The sequence below is a fragment of the Diachasmimorpha longicaudata genome, chromosome 7 (assembly GCF_034640455.1).
Source record: "Diachasmimorpha longicaudata isolate KC_UGA_2023 chromosome 7, iyDiaLong2, whole genome shotgun sequence".
Lineage (NCBI taxonomy): Eukaryota > Metazoa > Arthropoda > Insecta > Hymenoptera > Braconidae > Diachasmimorpha > Diachasmimorpha longicaudata.
The window spans coordinates 3642996-3667850 of record NC_087231.1 but is presented as its reverse complement, the minus strand read 5'-3'; the positions used below and the strand labels follow the sequence as shown (position 1 = coordinate 3667850).

Genomic DNA, 24855 nt, shown 5'->3' with positions numbered 1-24855 from the left:
AATTTCCCATAATTCAAATTCCCTTGAAACTTCTGAATCTAGGAGCTGATTTTCTCCGGAAAACCGATGGCATAAATACTTACACTTATACGTAAGGTCAAGTGCATGTGACCCATGTCAACAGGTCAAGAAAATACTCATTCCGTTTTATTTTTATCCGCATAATAAATCAAAATGTCTCCTAATCGAGAATTCCACCTCACAGGTTTACACTCCGCATCCATCAGGTGACATAATTCATTAAATTTTTCGACTGACTGAAATATTGCCCCGCGGTATTTATCTTCACGAAACAATGACATCAGTGCAGTTATTCCAAATGTCCGTTTCTCGCAGACGAATTATTTCAAAAGGGGAACAAAGTTTGAGATAACTTTTACAGCTTTCATACGTCACACCTGGCAATTGCCATGAAGTCGTGCTGGCTATTATCGTAAAAGAGAATGACTGTGAGAATGGTAGAGGTAAAAATAGGATAAGTCAATGGAACAATTACGATTATTTCACCTCACCGTTTATTGGATTTCCTGCACAGCAGCGTTTTGAATAAAAAATCGCGCAGAAGTCGGCTCACTTCATATGATTTCATGAATACGATATTCGATGGTTCGATGAGACTGATATTTTCACTGATTGATCCTGACAATTAGACTTTAAAACGTCTTTAGACTTCGACGAGGACCTGTTTTTTTCATTTAACCGTTCACTCCACAAGCCATTACAACAATGAAAGTTGTCAGTCGATGGCTGGAGTCCTCTGCCCCATGTGGCACCTACGCTTCCGGTCTCTCGGTACAGCTGTGTGCCGATGGAACCCATTGTTCAATATATGTGGTTCTATAGGGGTCATTGTGCAATCGATTTGCCTTACCATGTTAAGAATATCTATGCGCGACGCATCTTAATTTTTTATGGAGATTATTGAACTCTCGTGGCAATTTCTATACGTGTGACTAATTCAACTTCCGGTGAGAATAATCCACTGATGTCTGAGGCATTCATCTGACGAGTGAGTCATTTGCAGTGATTGAGTATTTTCTCGTCATGATTTTTACTGAATACGTAATCTATTATTCGTTTTCGCTTTGCAATGTTTTTCAGTCCTTAATGACATTCTGCTTCCGTATTTTTTTATTCGTTATACGGAGAGATAAATCTAACAATTTTTATAGTGCTGCCTTACTATTTCGGCACAAACCGCAGGCCTGAGAACAATTACTATGTCGCATAGTAAAATTTCTTTATCAACTGAGGAAAACTTTTATATGGACCTGATAAAAATTCAAAGTCTCGTGCAACATTTCTCATGAGAATGTCCAACGTCGGCCATAATCGGCTACATTCGACGCTCATCATTAACCAATCACAATGACTTATCGAAAAGTTGTTGTGTGACGCAGTAAAAGATGAAGGAAGGCTGAATAAAATAGACTGACCTGGATAGGAATTTTTAGAAGATTTCTATGAATTTTTCATTGTACCTCAAATAAAATATTATAGACCTTCAAATTTTATAGTTTAATAAATTTTACGGGGCCACATATCATTAATTACCAAATTTATTACAAAATTTACGGTATTGACAAGAATTTTTATGTGTGAGTAAAACACATTCCATTGCACCTCGATTCTAGTGCCCGGTACAGTAATTTATCACAGACTTTTTTCTCCGCATAATCAAGTAGAAGGGGGGAGGGGGAGGGGGGTAGTGGCAACTAAAACTTGATAAACAATGTGACACTATAATACTCATGAGAGGGATTTTAGATTGAATTTAGGAATGGATTTAGGGGTTTTTGTGAATTCCTAGCGAAATTAATTAATTAATTTGTAACTCAAATGAACGTAATTCTCCCCACCGAAAATTATTATTATTTATTTGCGGCTAAATGATTCCGAGTATCTCGATGATGTTCGCACCTCACAAATGTTTTGCTCGGCAGTTTCAATGAGAAAAAAAAATGAGAATTGCAAAACTGTGAACTAAGAATTTTAGCTGTATTCCAATTGTAAAGTGAGAAAGCAACGGAAACATTCCATTGTCGCGTCACTATTTTCCCACTCATTAAGACCATAACACCAGCATCCAGCGCCCAATTTGCCTAGAAGCTAAATGATTTTTTGTACTGGTGTTCAAAGAAAACAATGGTTTACAAACTTCATTATCTCAAATCTGGGAATTGGATAGAGATCGGGGTATATGCGGGTTTATTAACTTAAGTTGTCGGTGTTGATGGTGAGAGCAGCTGTGCTCGTCAAGTTTTATTTTTGTTTTAAGATTCTGTTTAATGGTTATCTTATTTGGGTCGAATTTTTATCGTACCCCATCGTACTTTCTAGCATCACGACAGGTTCATTCAGAACTAGAGTGATCTACTGATATTGGAAGTGGCTTGATAATGATAAGTTTATTCTTCATTCGGTCTATTATGATAACGGTTATTTGTTAATCATTCATCTTGACAGAATGAAAGTCTGGGGTGGGGCGGTCTGATGTTACTGAATTGTTGAAGTCTTCGGTTGGAGTCGGTTAGTCTTGACCCAGTGCTGGATGAACTTCGGATGTTGCTAGTTGGCAAGGGTCAAAAGGGAAGAAATGCGCATAAATTATCTGAAAGATCGAACAGCCCCGATGTCTTATGCTCATCGACTCTGCGGTCAGAGTTGGAGGAACCCTAGACCACCCGATGTCTTCGGGTTAATTTGTCAATAACGGGTGGGGAAAAAATTATCCCGGAAAAAATATCCCCAGAGAAAATATCCCCAGAAAAATATTTAGTAAAAATAAATCGTTTTTTTTTTAAATTTGCATTTAAAATGAAAATATGTCTCAAATAAATTAAAAAAATGAAAAATTAAAATTTATCTTGGGGATATTTTTTCTGGGGATATTTTCTCCGGGGATATTTTTTCCGGGATTCTGACAATGTCATAGAGTCACCTAAAGTCTGGGAAATCAGATTGAATAATTGCAATAAAATAATCATCTTATTATGAATTTTTACGGTTCACTGTAGCACAACTGATAATATCCATACTGAGAGAAGCCTAATAACTGTTATTTACCGATCTTATTCCCTCACTTTTCAAGGTCAACCCTATTAATTAACCTTCGTACGGCGTTTATGATCGACTTTTCCTTGAAAAGTATAATTTTCTCGCCACCTGTATTGGTAGCTTATTGAAGTTTCAAAGCAAAGAAACGATAAGAATTAATTGGAAGATCGTAAGTCTTCCGTATCGGTCGATAATCTCCTTTATTTTTTCCGAGAAATAGTACCGCTCCCTCATTGGTAAACTTCTGCCGAGGAATACACAGGAATAACCCAGGTATTTTCCTGCCATTTTCAGGCAACGTCGTGTCTCAGAGCAACTGGGTTGACGTAACATGCTCAATTGACATTGACGGCCTCAATCTCTCCAGTCTATACATATGTATGCATTTACCTCGATGATTGTACGGCCTCGGAAAAATGCAAGTTGCGTTATTGTCATTAGAAATGTTCAATGTCTATCGCAGCAATAATTACCGAAGATAAGAAATTAATGCCGTTACTAATCCGAGTCGGAGTTTCATTCATTTACCGGCGAAGAAAATGCAGAATCAGATTTGAGGTCATTGATAACGTTGATAGTTGAGCTGGAGAACTCTGAGATACCGTAGAAAGTTGAAAACCAGAGACAGTTTCTATTTTCTATTTTGTTTTTAACGTATTTTCAATGACTGGTAGAAATGCATTGAAATACCATCGACTCATTTCCGACATTGGCACCTTAAATTGCATTTTACGAATCAATTGTTCATTAAATTTTATTCATATTGAGTACTCAAGAGTAATGAGTTTTTTCGTTGCATGAAAATGTCAGTGGTCGCTTGTAAATTTCGGGTTCGTTTGTGGTAATTGAAAATACCATGAAACGTAATTTCAAATTTATCGAACGGTCAATGCAGCAGTCGAATATTAACGATTAAATTAAATTTTAATGGGTAATTAAAATATGGGTCATAAATGTGGAGTGCAAATATTTTTAATTTCCTCAACTTACCCTCTGCGAAAACTGTTGAATAAAATAAAACAAATTCCAGAAGCTACCACGAGGATTCCGACAGTTGCAGGAGGAAGAATCATTTTAAAATTCAGTTCGTTGGATTTCATTGCTAATCCTTTTTCACTTCAGTAAAAAGGAGAATGAAGGACAATGTTGAAAGATTGTGTTCACTTAACGATGAGTATTTCACATTTGTATCAAATTCGTAGTACAGCTGGGAGCAGCACGTGCACCAGGTATTTGCATTGAATTGCCGGTGTGTACAATCGCGATAGGCATTCGAGCTGGACTGTTAGGATTCAACCTTAGGGTCCGTAGTCTATGAGGCTTTTTCCACGACTGTTAGCTCAACGTCTTGGACTCAGATACAGGCGTTTGATAGGACTAGGGCTATCTCTGCGCTATCGATCTTGATGTTTATTGGATAACATGAAAGCGTGATTGAATTTTATTGCAGTCAATGGGATCTGAAAATTCATTCTGACATCAGGATCTAATCTCATAATAATCTAGTACGTCATTCAGAGACTAAAAAAAATCTCATTTTCAGGAACATTAAACTGTGTTCCAGGTACTCGACTTCAACTGCAAGATATTTACCCTAAGAGGAGATAAGGAATGGCCGACAGTGGGCCGACATTTGGCCAATGCTGGCCGACAGTCGGCCGACTGTCGGCCATTCCTTATCTCCTCTTAGGGTAGATATCTTGCAGTTGAAGTCGAGTACCTGGAACACGGTTTAATGTTCCTGAAAATGAGATTTTTAAAAATATATTATAATGGCCGACAGTCGGCCGACTGTTGGCCAGCATTGGCCAAATGTCGGCCTACTGTCCATTCATCATCTCCTGTTATGGTAGTGTCGATTGTTAGGAAGTAAAGTAGTGTGAGAGATATTCAGAATTTTTGAGAATCTATTATCAAATATCGGTGATAGAAATGACTTGTGATCATCATTATTCCAGTCAACATTCTGTGCTATCGATAATTGATGATAAATTCCTGAAAATCAGTGATCGGTTATGCTCCGCATTGTGTTTTTTCCTCTGAGTTAGAAAGTCGTTGATTAATTATATTTCGAATGCTGAAGGAAAACTAAAGGTTGTGCGTATCATCATCCGGTTATCTCGGTTATCAGTAGTTTTATAAAATGCTGTTATACCCACGAATTTAGACAGTAAATAATAAACAATCAAGGTAACGAGGGGATCCTCCTTGGACCAAAAATGGTGCACTTTTACGACACTTTGGGGACTGCAATAGTCGAAAATCGCGGTGATTTTGATGCATTAAAAATGCTTTCTGTACTCAGATAAAATTGCTATCACTGAACGCACGAGATAGACTCGCAGGTAGCGGATGTTCACTCCTAGAACGATAAGATTCAACTGAACCAAAGTTGCGAGGAACTAAAGTGCTTTGCAACTAACACACTTTCGGCTGGCACACTAAATGTCTCGCGGACATGATTATCCGGTTCATTGTGCATTACCGTGAAATAATTTGTGGGAGAATGCACGCGCAGTTGTTTGAGGGAGATATGAATTTTCGAAGTGTTTTCGCTGGTTTCAGATGCTAATAGCGCTGGATAACTCTGCGCTCTCAGTCAAGGATGGCATCATTAGCATTGGAGACTTTAGCAGTGGACCTCGTGATGTAATTCGTATCTGCAAAGTTGAATAACTTCTGTAATATTTTGTCTCATGAGTTGTTATGGCTTAACATTTCTCAAGATCTTCATATGGAATCGACGATTCGTGAAGAATTTCGGTTTTTTGGGAACGATTTTTATGTTGTAGAGAAAACCGTACGATTAATTTTGTTTTCTATGAAACCAATTTTCTGCTGCGGACAATAGGGACTCTTATCAAATTGGGGACTGACATTCTGAGTTAATGGTGATGAAGGAAAAGGTTGAGCCACTAAACTCATTTTTTCTGTATCGAATACATTAAAAATCGAATTGTTTTTTGATCGCATTTTTTACGATTGTTCAGGCCAATGACCCATTCCAATCAGTCATAAAATTTCTGTTATTTAGAATGTTCTCTCAGTGTGTGGAAGTAGAAAGGAACGAGACAGTTCAATCTAAGATAATGAAGATTGAAAATTTTCATTCGTAACACAGGAATTCACCAATTCTCCTTTTCACTCAGGACTACAGAAGAATAAAAAATTACTTGAAAAATTCATTGACTGGTCCCGGCAAATGAAATCCTTATCTCTTCCGAGGACAGAATGATCATGTGTTGACCACGGGTACAGACTACACTCAATAAACACCTTGCTGCATACATGCTTGGCCCACTTTGATACAGGAACCCAAAGTGGTGTACCGTTTTGCTTTCACCTTATCGATATGGCACGTTTTTGTGCATGACAATTTCAGAAAAATACCGAGTCAAGTTTGTCGTGCTTGACGATCTATCCAATCAAGTCTTCAATTACCCTCGGACTATTCTAAAACTGTACTTGCTTCCTCTATCCTCTATCATCTTGGACGATACTATCAGTTTTATTCTGAATTGCATCATCTTTTTAAAATTATTGTTCAAAAAAATGAACAAGTATCTATTATCTATTGGATATAAAAATAAATAACTATCTGTATTGGACAATATATATTATTACTTGTCGAAATTTTATTGACAGCAAATTGCTAATTTATTTGAAAAATATATTGATCATTTTTTTGTGAAAGTAACAATTCACTTGGGTTTCATTTTTGTTTTATAAAAATTTCATAATATCCCTATAATATAATAATAATATTATACAATAATAATATTATATAATAATAATAATAATATAATAGTATAATATTTATGTGCATTTAATGAGAGGACGTTATGAATTTTCTACTCAAGAATATTCTTTCATTTGTTGTTATTTAAATTACTCCCACAATTAGAATCAAGTTAAAATTAATTGTTCAATTTAATTCCGTTTTATAATCTCAATGAAAATTTTTCGAAATAATTCAGGTACTTTAACTGAAGTTAAGAAGCTCATAGTGAAAGATCACCCTTTTCACGTCTTCTGTATACAGTAATACAAAAATGCATGATATCGTGACATCTATATTTAGCCTCCACAGATCGATAATCGGAGGCTCAGTGGTGTCTACCGGCATAGGAACTTTCTGCGTTACCGGAGTGGATGAATCCCGTGATGGATCAGACCTGTGGAGTAAAGATTTACAAGGCAAGTGCCGTTCAATTTTTGTCATTGAACTCGATGAGTATTTGAATCAATGAAATACCCACCCAAAATGTCAGCGAAGTAATTTTTTGTCTTTTCATCGTGTGGAGTGAACGATGCTCTGCATTGTTATTCGTCATCTGACAAGTAAATGATGTCAAGGGTGCACTTTTTACCCTATTTGAGTGCACCGTCGTATTCTCACCGACGAGTACTTTCCGCTGATAAACAATGGAGCAAAGTGCATGTCTCCAATATCGTGGCACCTTATCTATTTAAAATTCCTTTCTTCGATGAAGTCACAGCATTGAAAGAGGCAGATACTATCTTTCCGATAAATTTATGCACTGCGAAAAATTCATGATTAACTCTTTCGTTCTACTGTCGAGAAAAAAATTCGAGAAAAAATTGGATGGAATTAGTCTCTAAACGTTTGGTAATAGTGTTGTGTTCTGATTGAGGGGGAGAACGACAGAATGACTCAATAAATTTTGTTGATTGTTCAGGAAGGGTGATCTGACCCTTCGAGAAAAATTACCAGACTACGTAACGAGAAATATTTCGTAACAATTGCGGAATTCGTCGATCGTTTAGATGTTACGGAATTAACTGGGAAATTTGACACGACCGTACCGTAATTTTTCGCAGTCGGTTCAACCAAAAATTACGGAAATTTCAGGAAAAATTCTGTGGCAGTTTCGTAAAATTGCCGACAATCGCATATTATGGAAAAGGTACGTAGTTTTGATTGAATATTTCTCTCCGTAAATGGGGAGAAAAGTCTGTGATAAATTACTGTGCACTAGAATCGAGGTGCAATGGAATGTCTTTTACTCACACATAAAAAATCCTATCAATACTGTCAATTTTGTAATAAATTTGGTAATTAATGATATGGAGCCTGCTAAAATTTACCAAACAGCGCTATAAAATTTGAAGGTCTATCATTTTTCATTGTAGATTGAATGAAGAAATCATAGAAATCTTTTAAAAATTCCCATCAAGGTCAGTCCATTTTATTGGGCCTTCCTTCAGTTTTTACTGTGGACACAGCAATTTTTCAATGACTCATTGTGATTGGTTAACGATGAGCCCCGAATGTCGCCGATTACTGTCGATGTTGGACTTCGTCATGGGAAATGTTGCATCACACTTTGAATGAAGGCGTAGTAATTTTTCTCAGGTCCGCAGTTTACGCCGAAATTGTACGACAGCACAGTAATTTTCATCAGAATCACACTATAAAAATTATTAGATTTTTCTCTCCGTGTGGATTCCGCAGCTTCTCTTAAACAGTCAGATCATTTTCTCCAACAATTTTCCCTGAACGACACCTGAACCTGAACTAAAACACTCATTAAATGATTAAACGGAGAGAAAAATTCTTGAAAAATTACGTGCCTGTTCCCTAATCCGCCAGACAAAACAATATTCGGTAAAAATTACGGAACAATTAATACGCACTTTTTCAGTGAACTTTCAGGAAAAAGTCCAAAACGTTCCAAAAAAAAAAATACAGAATATTCGCTGAAAAAATGCCCAACTATTCCGTCATTTTTACCTAACACTGTTCTGACCGGTCGATTACTAAACACACGTAATTTTTCAAGAATTTTTCTCTCCGTCTAGGAAAATTCCCGTAAAAACACTCAAAATTTTCGCGGTCAGTGAACTGTAATTTTTTCAACATTCGCACTGGAATTTTTCTAAAAAAAAATCTGTCCATGTGTAGAATCACATACACAGCACCCTCTCGATAGTACAGTTCACCGATAAACAATGGATCGAAGTGGAGCCTTATCTGTCACATACTCTTCGATAAAGTCTCAGAATCGCAATGTGACAAGTGCTATTTTCTCTCATGGAGAGGTAATAATGTCGAGAAAGTGCGATACATTGCATTAGATCTGTTCCGTCAGTTCGTCGGTCCACCCCGCACCCCAACACCTCCCCAAGTAACATGGGAGAAATACTTTGATTCCCACAATTACGTTCATTCAATCATATTACACGGAACAATTCAATTACAGTCACGTGTGCTCTGACAAAGAACATTTTACAGTCAATCTGTTCAATTGAAGAAATTTATTGAAATCTCAATTGATGTCGTTGCGTAAGTGTCCAGCAAAGAATCCATAGTATCCACTTGGGACTCACCAATGCCTTTATTCACGACGTTTCGTTCACCACAAAATGTAAATATGGTATTCAGACATTAGACTAACTCATGTGAGCCCGTACACTCAGAGATGCTTCAGTGTGCGTTCAGTTTTCGTTTGGATGTCCTAAAGTTTGCGTGTGTTTACTATCACGAATAGTATTAACAATATTATTTAAGATATGGAGGGGAGAGAAACGAGAAATACCTGTGATTTTCAAATAGTGCCTACTGAGGATGTGAAGATTGCAAGAAAGCGAAGGGTGAGTCCAATGTTAATGATTAAATAAGGAAAACAATGACAAAGAAAAGAAGAAATGCATTGAAAGTATTAAAGGGAGTGAAAAATTCCTAAAATTTCCAATAAACATCCAGGGGATTGTTTGTCTTTTATTTTTACTCCTTTTTCCACATCATCTTTGAAGTTTTCGAATGCTGATTTCTTTATCAAAGTACTCCCAATAAAATTCTAGTGATAACAGCCATATAATTATCCAGTAATCCCAAGTAAATCCTTGAATCCGAATGGGTGACAGCTCTTCAACAAGACTGATTATCTACCTCAATCGACCTTTTATCAATCACACCAGTATATTTCTCGGAAATAAATGTAAATTTGGGATTTCAAGTCAGCTCGAGAATGCGTGATATGGTAATTTTATAATAAACCATTGCAGCAATTATCACACGATCAGAAAAATTCTTGAAAAATGACAAAATAATATTCAGTCAAAATTATGGAAGAGTTACGCACTTTTTCACTGAACGTTTCCTACGTTCTCTGGAACGTTTTGGACTATTTTGTCACCTTCAAAAAGTGTCTTTTCGTTTACAAGTAAACAAAAAGTCAAAACTGGTAAACGAAAATATTTTTTTTTACTAGTAAACGAAAAATGGTAGAGTTCACCACTCGTTAAACGTAACATCACTAACAAAAAGTATAGTTCGGATTCACGTGTAATGGGGATGTTTTAACTCGTGTGAATAGCAGCCCTCGACGTCATAGACGGGGTTCGCGAGGGAGAGACAACTGGGGTACGTGAGCCCCATAAAACTTACATAATAAAACTGAATTGACTAAATAAACCTCTTATCAATCGCGCCGCGTATTTCTCTCAAACCCACAATCTCCAACTCTCAAGGTAAGAAGAACGTGACAGCCAGCCGTAAAATCTCAGCTTACACATTACACCTCCTCCGAGACTTTACCCCTTCCTAAATAAAACGAGCCCACCAAAGCGTAGATGTGCAGGAGACGTATCCAGTGGCTATCACAAACAGTCCATAACGCCCGAACTTCTCGTTGTTTGTCCGGAACTCAAGTTTCCAGTACTCGAACGGTCTCCACTCGGCAGCTGGGATGAAGCGCACTGGAGTACCCCGGACCCCGAAATCGATACCAGCGATCCACTCTACCTTTTTCCAAATCACTACCTCAAAGTTCTTCAAACGACTTCGATTCCGTTCAGCACTTATCGGGCTTAATCCAAATGGTGAACGGATTTCTCTCATTCTCAGGTCGAAAATAAAACAATCCTCTGATTATTTATTATTCATGTCCACTGAAGTTTTCAGGAGGAATCCAATGTCAGGGGAATCCACCATTAACTCTCACTGCTTGGAAATTAATTTCGATTTTTTTACAATTGCTAACATTTTTCCCCTATTTTTTCCCCTATCTATTGAATTATGGATAGGGATTTACTATTATTTTTATTTTTATTTATTATTTATTTCCTTGATGTTCCAAATGTCTTTCTTTGCTTTACATCCTCCCCAGCCTCTCTTACAAGTCTCTTCTATTTTAACTTTAATATTAACATATATAGCTCTATATAAAAAAACAAATGGCCTTATTTATCTATAAACACAACCCCGTAAGCCCCCATTATCTAATACTTTCTTCTCCTCCCGTCTCCTTCCTCTTCGCCTTCATCTTCTCTCCTCTGCCGCCTTCCTCAGCCTCTCAATCATTCTCTTTTCTGGGGGCGCTCCCAGGATCTCCACCATCCTCTCCTTCCAGTGTTTTCGACTACTTCTTCTGCCCCAGTCTTTCCACCACCTCTCGTCCTCGATAGGGATTTACAAAATAATATCAAACGATTTGGCGATAAACTTTAATTCTTTATTATCGCACGCAGAAGGTATATCTTTCTCCCATGATGTCTCCAGAAGAACTAACTCTTAGTGACCAAAGTTTCCACACTCTGGACCCATTCAACAATCCCGGTCTGGAAACCCTGGTCCCCCTGGAATCCCTGTTCTCTCATTTCATTATTTTCCTTCTCTGTTTCTGTTTATTAAAACTATAAAATACTGACATGGACTAAACAGAGCTATGGACAGACGATTAATTTTTTTCCACACATACCATGCACTCTCAATACTATTCTATCCTCGTCTCCCCATCGCCAGCATCTTTTGGGCCTTAGTCCCCACTTCCATATTCTGAATTCCCGGAAACGTGACGGTTGGGGCCCTGCGGATAGAATGTTGGATGTCGCTAATGAGAATGTTTTGGCGTTAGTTTAATAAAATAATCAAACTCGCCTACATACATAACGTCACGACTAAATTAATCAGGGAGTAAATTAATCTAAATCAGGACTAATTAATAAATTTATCTGGAAAATTTCCCTCAATCGAGGCCCCTGAAATTTCCTGATCACATGACCCCGATCGACTTCAATTATGATCAACACACGGTCAATATAAATTTCTAATTGTCTCCTACATTTTTTTTTATTTATAATCGACATTGTTTTATGAGGTTCCTCCAAAATTTGACATTAACATGAAGTATTAATGTTTAATTCCCGTAAATAATTCCTGTCCAATTGTCAGTTCCAATACGATCAATTAACAATAACTTCCAAGTCAGTATTGGATATTTCTTGTATACCCACTATTGTAGGATATTTAGTTAGTACTAATTAAACAAGTTCCCCACCATCCGCTGGAATATCACCAACAATACCATTTTTTCAATTTCCAAAATCCCTTCAAATCGTTATCAACACTCAACACATGTCCTTAATCCAAAAATGTCACGGTAATCCCTCGAACCCTTGATTTGGGACTTTTACCAACTCCTAGACAATCTCCTCCTTTCACTGATAAGACCAACCCTCGAGGTCACACTCATCCAATCATCCCCCATGGGTCCTTCTCCTCCCACCTCCATTCCACCCCCATTCACCAATATTTTGAGCCCAAAGACTCTCCCAAAAATATATACGAACGCTCAGATTAGATCGAAACGTCTTACGAAACGGCCAGGAAGATCTCCATCGCACTACAACTTTACAATAAACAATTGAGGATATCCGGCTTTAACTTTTACTCTCGATCATCATCCAAAATGTTTCCACACATTCACACCAAGCCCCAAAAACAAAGTAACAAACGGTGAATTACCACAAACACAACTCGTACATCATACGACCTTGGTGTTGGATATCAGTGCGCGCGCGTTTATCGCGCAGAAGCGAGTCGTAGGAATACACCCGCCTGGCCATATCAACTAACCGCCGCGACGCTCAGCTGATGTTCTTCCGCCATCCCCGGCGGTTCCCTCATTGGTATAGTTCACCCATCGAGTTGATTTCACCAAACGTGCACAGAGGCTCGCCGATTGTGCCAGCCTCATCGGTATCATTGACAAGTTATTCTTTAGTCTGGAGAGGGGAACCACATGAGCGATAACTATACAGCGAGACAACAATTTCTGTCATGATTCAAACGAGTCAATCTCACTTGATACACCACGTGTTTACAATCGATCACTAGTCGTCCGAGTGTATCAAACTTTTCATTTACACCGTATCATTAATCCTTGACTTAACGGATTTTTCATTCCAACTCTGAATGTTTGATTCACTATTTTGTCTGTCAGCCAGTGTCAAGTGTCACATTGTTGTCTATATTTTTTACCTACTGCGGTATCCCATCGCCTAGTTTTCCGATCGATACATTCTAGAGGAAAACCATAAATCACCGCGTCAAGCGGAATTCCCGCGCCCGGAAATTCCTACAATGCAGGACCGTTCAGTGATTATCTCACCCGAGTATTTTTAAATTGCTAACGAGAGAGAAAATAAAAGGGGGACTTTAGCGGGTAGTGATTTTGTGAGTTAAAAGTGTTATCAGTGATTTACATGAAATTACCAAAGTTCATTGTTGACAAGTGGTGGAGCGAGAAAATTCAATGATCAATGGCTATTGTCGTGGGAATTAGCGCTGAGGATGAGCTAATTGCATCGTAAAATCTTCGACAATTGAGGCTATGGATCAACGAGACCCGAATCACTGCAAATAATGTTTTATTGATAATGTACACCATTGTTTGAAGACTCGCAGACGAGTTTAACTGAATTTCGGTCTGAATATACGCTATCAGCAGACTCAATGCTGAGCTCCTGAACTCCTGGTGAAACTGTAGACGTAGATTGATTCAACCATATCCTGAGTAATGTGCGAAAGTCAAATTGGGCCTGACGTTGACACCAGTACAATATTGACAATAAAATATTCATTATCGGAGAGCATTTATAACTGCTGTTAAGGAAATTATCGACATATTTTTGTGGACTGAGTGTGCCAATATTTTGATAATCCCCCCACATCAAGACAGATAGGGGAAACGAATGAAAGAGTGCCTAGACGACAGAAATACCAAGATTACTGAGACAATTCATCACATGAAACACACGAGGAAGAAAATCGTCAATAAAGGTACGTTCGATTCTCTCTTCTTTTTCGGATCTAGCTGATTTATTTCGGTCGGCTGACCTCCTCAGGGTCTTCGTTAACAGCAATTTCACATCCTTAATATCAGTCTAGTTAGTTATTTCGGGGAGTTATCAAGGGATCGATGCAGTCTAACAATCACTGACGTCAAAGTCTCCTGAATATTCAACAAAAATCTCGAGATTTTTGACTCCTAGTTTTTTCTTAAGATGAAGCTGAATGTCGTGAATATTCATGGAACGATGTAAGAGAAATCTAGTGTAACGAGTCAAAGGTACCAGAGCCATGTGTCTTGGTGGAAGTGTCCCTAAGGACTCATTCCAATTAGTACGACATAATTTCGCGATAAAAATACCCAGCTCTCCTGGACAACACTCCGGCGATTATTTTCATTTATACAATGACGTCACTGTCTTTGGATTTTCTCGGAAATTATCCGAGAAAATAATACAATTTTATTTTACGGTAGAGGTAGCAGTTGCTTTGATGTGAAATGTCGACCTAAATTTAATTTCAGGCGTAAATCACTTAGGTTTTTTTAGATAAAGAGAACCTTGCGCCGAGAAAAAAAGAGCTCGATGTGACTGGGGAGTTTAAACTGCAGCGATAAGGAAGGTCAATTTTCACTGATATAAATTACGTGAAAATTCCCACCCCTCGGCGAAGTACAGTGCAAACTCATTCCCAGCATATCTCGTGGATTATCGAACTTCCTTTGTATTTCACCGTTAATTAATGCCGGATAGCCCTTGTGAATTCACTTGAAGCCAATTTCAATAGAGACCACGATACTCGCGCATCCTCTTCATCGAACTCCGACTGTTCCCATTCCTCTGCTAATTGATAATCGAGCATCGGCTTGCGTACTGTTAATGGTATTTCGATGATACTGATTTCAATAAAAATCAAGACTCTTCATTTCATTACAGAATTACAATAACACGAAGGTGGGACGTTATTTGTGGGGAATAACCAGAGGAATTGGATAGATTTAATTGGAAGGAGGAAAATTCTATCGTCTTTTCATGCAGGAGACTGTGGAAATGGATGCAACATCTTCAGATTACGTCAAAGCGGTAGAATGTGGTGTACCATCGACGCAGGTAATTCGTTTGAATCGGAAAAAAAAATTCTATTGAATTTTCCGATCGTGGAGCGCATCGACCTCTCACTTCTTTCCAGATATTTCGTAAAAAATGCAGTAACTCGTAAATACTACAGTTGGTTCTGGAGAATTTTGGGAAAATTAAAGGGCAAAACGTAAAACTCAGGCCAAATGGGCTTTGGAAAATTACTGTATGGAATGGGAAATGTGGAGAGGCAAATTATTTTATCTTGTGTTGTGGAAATTTTATGACGTCTATGAAAATTCTTGGGTGGAATAGGAATTTATATGAAAAATTAAAGGCCCATCAGAATTCCATGTCAGCATAATTTCTGTAGGCGCACTGGGGGGAAGTTACTTGAAAAAATTATTATTTGAAAGTCATCAAATAGTTATTACCCAATAAATTCACCGCCAGTTATTAATTTTCTGATTTTACCATCATATTAACTCACGTCAAATTGTTTAAAATCATTAAAATGTTCCGTATGATGTTCACAGTAATTTTTCTTTACAGTTTTTCTCCGTTATTGGAAGTGGGATAGTTATGATTCTAAACGTGTGAATGTTATTTATTATCGTTTATTTTACACGATCGAAAGGCACAACCGCTTTGATTCGTTTCCTTTGAGGGACTAACTAAAAACATCAAAGGATCACTACACACTGGACCTGATGACACATCAACAGTCCCACTCATGCCCTGGTTAGACCCAAGAAAACAGAGCATACACATCATGCCCCAAACTTTTTAGAATTTTCACCCATAAAATGTTTTTCAATCTCAAGTGGAAACACGAGAACAAAAGAAATACAAATCGTACAAAGACCTATTCAGTCAAACTGTAAATTAATTATTGATAAATCGTTTGAAATGTAAACTCTAATATCCGTGTGATAATTTTTATCAGAGATATTCCATTCTTTACAGTTTTTGTAAAGTCCACGATTCCAAAACTGCAGAACGTAATGCAACAGAAATGACTTATCACTTATTGTACCACCAAATTGTACCCTGTCTCTGTTTTTTATTAGTTGTAAAAATAAAAGAGTCTGGTTCATGCATTACTCATGTTATTTATCATTACACTGCATGCGATGAACGATATTGACCCCATGAACTGTCAATATGAATAACAATGTCTGAATATTTACCAGCACATGTTGTACAATGAACAATTGTTATTTAATATTTATATCACGTGTTTGATGTTCCCCAGGTGGTGGAGACGAAAATTTATCGTCGAAGATGGGTGATCCTGGCTATCTTCGTCCTCTACAGTGCATGCAACGCGATGCAGTGGATCCAATACAGTATAATTGGAAATATTATCCAGGAGTATTACGGTGTTAATTCATTTACTGTGGACCTGACAAGCGTGATCTATATGATAACGTACATACCTTTTATTTTTCCTGCCAGTTATCTTCTTGACAAATTTGTGAGTAATCAAGTAAAATACGTTGTTTTCGGTGTAAAAAATGAGATAAGCGTTGATCCACTTTGGTGATTTCATACGCGATAAGAAAAAAATCTTCGACAGTCAATTTAACTGATAAGTGAAATTATTTTATCGCACAATTAACAAATCGTTGTTTGATAATGCATTCAGGGACTTAGAAATGCAGCCTTGATAGGTGCAACTGGCACTGCATTAGGTTCATGGATTAAAGTATTCAGTGTTTCGCCTGACAAGTTCTGGGTAACTTTTGTAGGACACACTATAGTGGCGTTAAGTCAGACGTTTGTACTTTCTGTTCCATCGAGATTAGCAGCCGTTTGGTTTGGGCCTGATCAGGTCAGCAGTGCTTGCAGCATCGGAGTCTTCGGTAATCAGGTGAGTGAAGTTGATTGTTAATTAATTCATTTGAATGTTAATTATTATTGAATTATGGACAGGGGTTGTTAATATAAAAATGGCTCGAGTATAAACTTTATAATGTTTTTTGTCACTGCTGCTAGGTTCAGCCCATCTCGAAATGTGCGTTTACGTTTAATTGTAAACGAAAAGTCAAAACTTTTTAGCGAAAAGCGCTTTAGTTTACTAGTAAAAGGAAAATAGCACAGTTTATCACTCGCTGAACGTAACATCACTAACAAAAAGTAGAGTTCGGATACACGTGCGACGGGGTATTTTAACTCCCGTGAGGGGGTGACAACTACACATTCGTTACCACCCCGTTCCACTTGTATCGAAATATACTATTATTTATCGCACGCAGAAGGTATATCTTTCCCATATGATGTCTCCAGATCAAGTGACTCTTAGAGATCAAAGCTTTCACGCTCTGGACCCATTTGCCAAAAGGCAATAGAAGAAATTTTATAAAATGATCATAAAAGTTAAAAATTTTTCAGTATAATTATACCTAAGATATCTGGAGTAGTTTCGACTTACTCTATTTAGTTTCGTAATTAGAATAGCATAACATTACTGTTAACTCTTCATGTACAGATAGATTTAAAACAGGAATGCAATTTACAATTTCGATTGAATTTCTATTTCTTTTTTTCAAATTTTCTTGCAAAGTTCTACGCGTTTTGTGTCCATTTTTCTGTAAAAATATTCAATTGATGACATGTTGAAATACAAAAATTCCTTACATTTAATTTGTTTATACAATTAACAAGCAACAACAATGGACCCTTTATATCTAGACTTTCACAAAAAAAATTCCAATAGATAAGTTGACACGTAAATACCTGGAAATATAAAGATGGCGATATTTTCTTTCAACATTTTATATCTCGTATTTGCCAAAAGTCATAGCCTTGTTTATTCATTCCTCTCTGCTTTTGTTTATTGAAACTATTCTAAAAATTTCGGTGCTGTTCTAAGAGAAACTATAAAATACTCACATTAACTGAAAACCGTCATGGACAGACGATTTATTTTTATCACTCATACCAAGCACCTCAATAATTATTCCTGAATTTTCAAGGTAAAGATATGGTAATTAATACGAAAGAATTTCACCAGTGTCTGACCCTCCAATAATCTCATTGTGGCATTGTTGAATCAGATGTTAGAACGTACCTCGTTGTCACTAGTTTAAATTCATGTCACTCTCACAATAAATGTTTCCTCCAAGGCGTCACATAGTCTGCCACGAAGAACGTGAAGTCGTGGTTCATGACTTCTGTTGATACTCTAGGTGAACAAATACCTAGTCACGTGGTTGAAGTGCTTGTCTACTCATCTTGAATATCCAAATATCGATACCCTCGAAATCATAACATTAGGACGGTAATAATTCCAACGAGGTTGGTCTGGATATTGTCTAGTGAAATGGGCGTCAATGGGATGTTAAAAATGAAAGATAAGTGATAATGCGGAATTTTCGTGTTTCCTGAGAGGGAGAGGACTCTATACATTCGTTAAAACGTGGCTTTAGGGGTAACTTTGGAATAATTCGGGGGAGATTGATGATTCATGAGACTCTGTCATGATAAATCGAAATTACCATCGACAGGGTAATTTTTTAGAAATTCTTTATCGATTGAATCGCTGACATAGAAAGGGCTAGAATGGAGGGAGATTGCTTGTTTTTGGCTACATTTCCGGTGTCCATTCATCTGTGTAGAAAAATTTATTAAATTTCTGAAAGTTTATAGGATTTTGCGTGGAATAAGAATCAGTTGTAAACCACAGATCATTTATTTTGCAGACGACTATTGAATTGACCAGCGGTAGTTTAAAATTTTTGAATATATTATTCATGAATTTTGATATTATTACTGGCGATTCTGAATTTTTACGACGATGAAAAATTACGTAACATTCAGTTCCTCATAATTTCAAATCTCTTTTTTCTCTTTATCTTGGTACCAAGTAATCATTCAGGAAATCTAATAAATGTTGCGGTTGACTGACAGTTATATCCCATTTCCATTTAACAATTTTCCGTATTGTAATTTTTTACTCTACCAGATGCAGACATAGCATGTCCTTGATCATAACTTTTCGTAATAAATGGAACGACTTCAGCTTCTGTTCGATATTTTCTAGACATTTTTAGATCGAAAATTGTTCGACACCGTTTCCCGTTTTTCATCTGCATCGGTCTGATTTTTCCTCCATTTTTTTTCGTGAAACCCACAAGAGAAAAGATATTCGAATGAGCGGCGTCAATCACATGTATTTGAGGGCCTGATCGATGCGCCTTTTTTCCGGGTCATATATTTCCGCTACTGTTGAATGAATCTGAAAATTAGTGAGGGGGGTAATATCGACACTTTAATGATCGACCGGAGCATTCAGAAAGGAAACTCATAAGTACTTACACTTGTCTGTTATTACGGTGTTGATATATTCATTGACTTCGGTGTAGGCAAGAAAAAAATTACTCCCGTCACGAGATCATTTACTTCAGAGAACTTTTGTTCAAGTGGAAATTCATTTTTAAATATATCAATTATGGTAAATTACGTTAGATTCTGATTATGTTAAGAAAAGGTCATATTGGCTATTTGGGAATTTTTATGTCAACTATGCGGAAGAAGGTCGTACAAACACCATTTAGGGAATATAAAATTGGGACGATTTGGGCTTATTGGATTATGGACGGGGATCGCCTAAATTCGAGCTTTGCATTCGTTTTCCTCGTCCCCTGGACTCTCTGTCACTACCGAAATGACTCAAATTGTCATTTTCCACAAGAGCCCTAAGTACATCAGCATGCATTCATTCAATTGGAATACCAATACAATTGAATCCATGAACTTCTCTATATATTTTAGGATTGTATTGCATTATGGACATTTAACAGAAGACCCTTGTTTATCCATTCCTCTCTGTTTTTGTTTATTGAAACTATTTTAAACATTTTGGTACTGTCCAGAGAAAAACTATAAAATACTGACATAGACTGAAATCAACTATGGACAGACAATTAATTTTTCCACACATACCACACATACCAAGCCCTCTCAATAGGGCTCTCTAGAATTATTTCAATCCAGTTTTTAATGAATGATAAAGTTAACTCTGACCTCCTTTAAACAGCGAAACTTCCGCTTAACTTTTCAGCCTTTTAATTTGAAATATTTAATTGAAGATTTGTTCACATAAATGAATGTCCATTTTTAAATATAATAATTCTTCATAAAATTCACTAATAATTATGATTAGTCCTTTTCCATCTGGGAATGACTGGATGAAGACGTACGTTCCTAAAAAGGTCCTCTCTGAGAAAAAAAATTCCGTGCCACGTGTGTTTTTTTTTTCGAAGGAGATTTGCGTAGATTGAGAACAACAGTGACCCAGTGAATCAATCCCCCTGTAGGTGACTATCACATTAAGGGGAAATTGGTCATTCGTCAATAACTGCTGATTAATCCAACGTTGAATGACCAATAGAGGGTTCGACCCCATTATAGACCCCGGGGGATAGTAAATTAGCCGTGTGAATTAATCCCGCGAATTATTCAATTTGAACTGCACCGCTCAATCTCCACTCGTTTATATCGTTAGTTGCGGAAATACAATGAAAGCTCTTTCGTCCTCATCATTATTTTTGAAATCAGGTTTAATGAAGACGAATAACACCGAGTGACCCTCAAAGATACCACCAATAATCATGAAACAGGATACTGGTCTAAGTTCAATGTTTGAATGATTGTGTTCTCTGAGTGATGATAAACGGTGCAATAAATTACGATTGAGATCATTTGTACCGGGGAATGAGTCTCACTTCCTATTTGGGCCCATACGCGTGAATGATATTTAATGAATAAAACAAACTATAAGACTTGCAATGATTAAAAAGTCATCCCAAAGTGTCATTTAAGTAAATCTCCAATTTTCAAAGTGTTGTATCGCTCGTTGATGTCGCTCGAAGGCTCCAGCAACTTCACACTTAACAAAAATAATCTCTTAATTGTCTTGATTTATCATTATTTTTCATTTCAGCTGGGTGTTGCAATTGGATTCCTCTTCCCACCGATGCTCGTATCGAAGGCCGCTGTTGAACATGGCCTACAAACAATGTTCTATATTGTAGCTGGAGCAAGTTCCGTGATCCTGGTGCTCATCATTCTCTGTACGTAGAAAGTACTTTCATTAAAAAATTTTTCACGATAAATATATATAGTTTGACAAGAACTTTGACGAGAACTTTTTGACGTTCAGTCTTCAAAGCCCAACCACCCCTACCACCGAGTCCAGCCCAAGCGGTGAGAAGAGAAGCTGCCAAGTCGGAAAACTTCTTTCAGTCCATAAAGAGGCTCCTTCTGAACACTGGTTATCTCCTATTACTTCTCAGCTATGGAGTCAATGTTGGAATATTCTACGGCATCAGCACTCTTCTTAATGATCTTATCTTGAATCACTTTGAGGTAATTGGTTTTAGTTGTAAGAGCTATGTACAGGCAGCCTATTATTCAAAATTAATCAGAAAGATGAAAGACAATTAGCGGTAGATATTATGAATGGTCTGGGAGTTTATTATCAATTTGTGGTGTGTTGATCTTGGGTGGGGTGCTGGGTGTCGTTGCTAAATTTACTCAAGATCAATTGTGAATATTTCAGAATGCGGAGACGGACGCCGGTCGAATTGGCCTTTCGATTGTCTGTGCCGGAATGGCAGGATCGGTTTTCTGCGGTGTTATTCTCGATAAAACTCACAAGTTCAAGTAAGTGGTGATAAAAATAAGTAGCGGAGTGGCTGAGTATGATGGATTGAACAGAATCAGTTAATACAATGCAGCGATTTTTTTAGGAGCACGATTTTTTAACAGACTCAGCAATTTATCATTAATTATTGGGGGAATTAGGCAGCACAGTAATTTTCACTGGAATCACACTATAAAAATTTATAAATAATTCACAAAACTAATTTCTTCTTCAGTGGTAGATTCATGGATATAAATACGTGAAAATCAGTGGTACGTTGCTGGAAATGTACGGAAAATAATTTATTCTGTCCATCAGACTCGTCACTTCGCTATTGGGAACAATACCTCGTAATTGCGACATTAAATTAATTCATTGTTGATTCATAAAGGGAAACAACTCTCGGAATTTACGTATTTTCGCTGCTGGGTTTCATTGTATTTACATTCACCCTCGATTGTGGGTCAATCGTTGTTGTGTACCTCACAGCAGCACTTTTAGGGTAAGTACTGTTGACTTTATCGTAAACATTCATTTAATGCGCCAATATAACTTATAATAAAATCGATATGTTTAACCAGATTTTTCATGACGGGTTATCTGCCAGTTGGTTTCGAGTTCGCCGCCGAGTTGACCTATCCGGAGCCAGAGGGGACATCCGCTGGACTCCTCAATGCTGTCACGCAAATATGTGGAATAATCTTCACAACACTCTATCGACTACTGATCAATACCTGGAGCGATTTTTGGGCGAATATTGCATTGTGCGCTATACTCGCTGTCGGTGCATTAATCACACTCGTGATACCGAATGATTTGAGACGACAGAATGCCAAATTGTAATTTAAAATTATTATTGGCAACAAATGGAAATTGACAGGTTACATGGAGAGGTAATTTCTATCAAAATTCTAGTACGAATACTGGTGATAATTGCGAGCTCTTGGCTGTGAAACAATCTGATGCTGTTGAGGAACTATTTCTGAAGAATTGACAGACATATTCACAGACGTGAGAGATAAATTAATAGTCAAACCAATAAAATTTCCAGCACTTGCACTGGATTTGTTTCTGGGCACCATTTTACCCCTTTTATCCTGTACTAGTACCAGAATTTTTATTAGAAATTTCTCTCCATGTAGAATTTAATTTGAGAAAACGACATTAAATTTCCCTTAAGGAGGGGGATCATGAAAATTAATGATGCAGTGAAGACTTAATTGGATTTACCATTTTTTTTAACCGAGAGGACGAAAGTTATCCTTTTTACTTGAATTTTGCAAAAATGTTGAGTCACGTTTTTTAACTTTTGCGGCTCACTCTCCGCTGTCGGTTTTACGACGTCACAAACAGTTAATTCAATTTGAAAAATGAAAATAAGCAGCCAAATGATTATGCGATGTTCTTTAAACATTTCGTAATTTATTTATTGCTTTCATCGCAAAATTTCGTGGTTCTCCCTTCGAGAGTCTTTCATACAGTTTGACAAAATTGCATTTGCAATTTGCGATCAGTTGAAAACCTCAGGAATTTTTCGCCTGAAATTTTCTGAGTTTCATTAATTGTCATGGAATAATCAGCTTCAAAGCGGCCGTTTTCATTTATTTTTTCGGTGAATTCCGATTTTTTAAAGACTAAATTCCGGACAAGTTCAGAAAAAATTTATCGGAAAAAATATATTAAATGTGTGGGAAGGGTCAGACAAATATCTCTTGCTGGTATGATACATAGGCCTCTTCCATTTACTTCAACAGTTAGTACAATGTTGTCATAGTCAATACTGTTTAGGAAATATTTATAGACACTGCATGCATTTCAGAAGGCTTCGTGTTCTTTACTCGATAATTTTTTTGACAAATGTATTCCTTAGTTCATTGAAAATGAATGAATAATGACGTTGAATATCGTGATTTGCGGATCAAATTGTTTAGTTCGTAAGGATTGAATCGATGAATCGATGGATATTTACAATCTGACAATAACGTGAGAAAATGAATAATAATGAGTGGGGACCATTGAATGGTAATAGGATCCCGTTGTTATTTATGGCGCACTCATATCCATATTTTTTATATAGAATGTTTAACCCCATAGTGTGTTGATAATAATTAAGTCATATAAGAAGTAACAGAGAGTTACAAATCAATTAGCGACAATAATGAAGAATACCTACATGTGTACTAAGAATGTTTAACGCGATATACATCTGTTATTAATATTCCCTTGAATCGATGAAGATCTGAAAAGGCTGAAGTCTAGTGTACTCGGTTGTATATATTTTCGTCTTCTGTTTTTTATGTAATTCATGTAATGTGGTGATTCCCTTATTTTGAAACATTTTTAATCCGCCAAACTTGAGTCATGAGCAAGATTGTTATCACCTAAAATGACATTCCACTCTAATATTTAGAATGAACAATATTGAGTCATTTTTTGTTGGAGATTATTTCAGTGATAATTTATTGATAAAGATACTACATTTAATTTGATAATGCTGGAGATATCACAGAGGAAAACTATATTTATCGATGTTCATGTAGTCTTACTTGATCGGAATGTATATGGTTGTTGTTTTCGTTAATAAATGATGGCAAAGAACTAATTTACGAGTACTACATCACTTGGACTATTAGAAAAAATTGTATTTATATAAAGAATTCACAGATTATTATTTTTTTTTATTTAAGCTTGCTGAAACCTAAAGGTTTATAAAGCTACAAACATATATTTACAGGAGTAATTTGGAGTTAACGAACCGACCACGGAGTACGTGGCATGTTATTCGGGGAACCCCATTTCCGAATATGGGATATGGGAATATTTTAAAATCGATTTTTTTGTTTTTCGCGTTTTTCTCGGCGTCTAGGCCTCCTAGAGCAAAAAGGGCCCGGATTTGGGATCAAATAATATAGCCAGAGCAATTTGGCTGACGCCAAAAATTGACGCAAGAAATTACGTTCTTGCGTTTAATACAAAAA

At 36.9% G+C, this 24855-nt stretch overlaps 2 protein-coding genes and 1 long non-coding RNA gene across 10 annotated transcripts in view; 1 reads left to right on the top strand and 2 right to left on the bottom strand.

The window, feature by feature from the left end:
- M7bp (Myosin-7a binding protein) overlaps window positions 1–5402 on the bottom strand; it is a 33625-nt gene extending 28223 nt beyond the window's left edge. The window contains exons 1-2 of one of the 4 annotated variants that reach the window (XM_064125633.1): window positions 5213–5402; window positions 4048–4517 (exon numbers count right to left, since the gene is read on the bottom strand). In XM_064125633.1, the coding sequence (XP_063981703.1) occupies window positions 4048–4157 (110 nt within the window). In that variant the 5' untranslated portion in view covers window positions 4158–4517; window positions 5213–5402. Of the gene's footprint in view, window positions 1–512; window positions 728–4047; window positions 4518–5212 lie in introns of those variants that run through there. The other 3 variants (XM_064125628.1, XM_064125631.1, XM_064125629.1) reach the window with 3 other exon arrangements.
- A 1342-nt stretch (window positions 5403–6744) lies between these two features.
- On the bottom strand, window positions 6745–12851 carry LOC135164894 (uncharacterized). The gene is made up of 4 exons (XR_010299402.1): window positions 12652–12851; window positions 10164–11888; window positions 7317–8591; window positions 6745–7232 (listed from the first exon to the last, which is right to left on the bottom strand). It is a non-coding gene; the product is annotated as an uncharacterized LOC135164894 (long non-coding RNA).
- LOC135164886 (uncharacterized MFS-type transporter C09D4.1) lies at window positions 7841–24479 on the top strand. Of its 5 annotated transcripts, XM_064125661.1 has the most exons (10): window positions 13046–14143; window positions 15088–15261; window positions 15781–15969; window positions 16484–16705; window positions 16877–17101; window positions 21176–21305; window positions 21395–21600; window positions 21794–21897; window positions 22269–22379; window positions 22459–24479. In XM_064125661.1, the coding sequence occupies exons 4-10, from the start codon at window positions 16559–16561 to the stop codon at window positions 22718–22720; spliced, it is 1185 nt and encodes a 394-aa protein (XP_063981731.1). In that variant the 5' UTR covers window positions 13046–14143; window positions 15088–15261; window positions 15781–15969; window positions 16484–16558; the 3' UTR covers window positions 22721–24479. The 5 variants fall into 5 exon arrangements, with proteins under 5 accessions (XP_063981730.1, XP_063981728.1, XP_063981727.1 ...); XM_064125658.1 differs by lacking the exons at window positions 13046–14143; window positions 15088–15261; window positions 15781–15969 and adding exons at window positions 8433–8546; window positions 9282–9672; XM_064125659.1 differs by lacking the exon at window positions 15781–15969 and having other exon boundaries at window positions 13042–14143.
- Window positions 24480–24855: the final 376 nt, after the last annotated feature.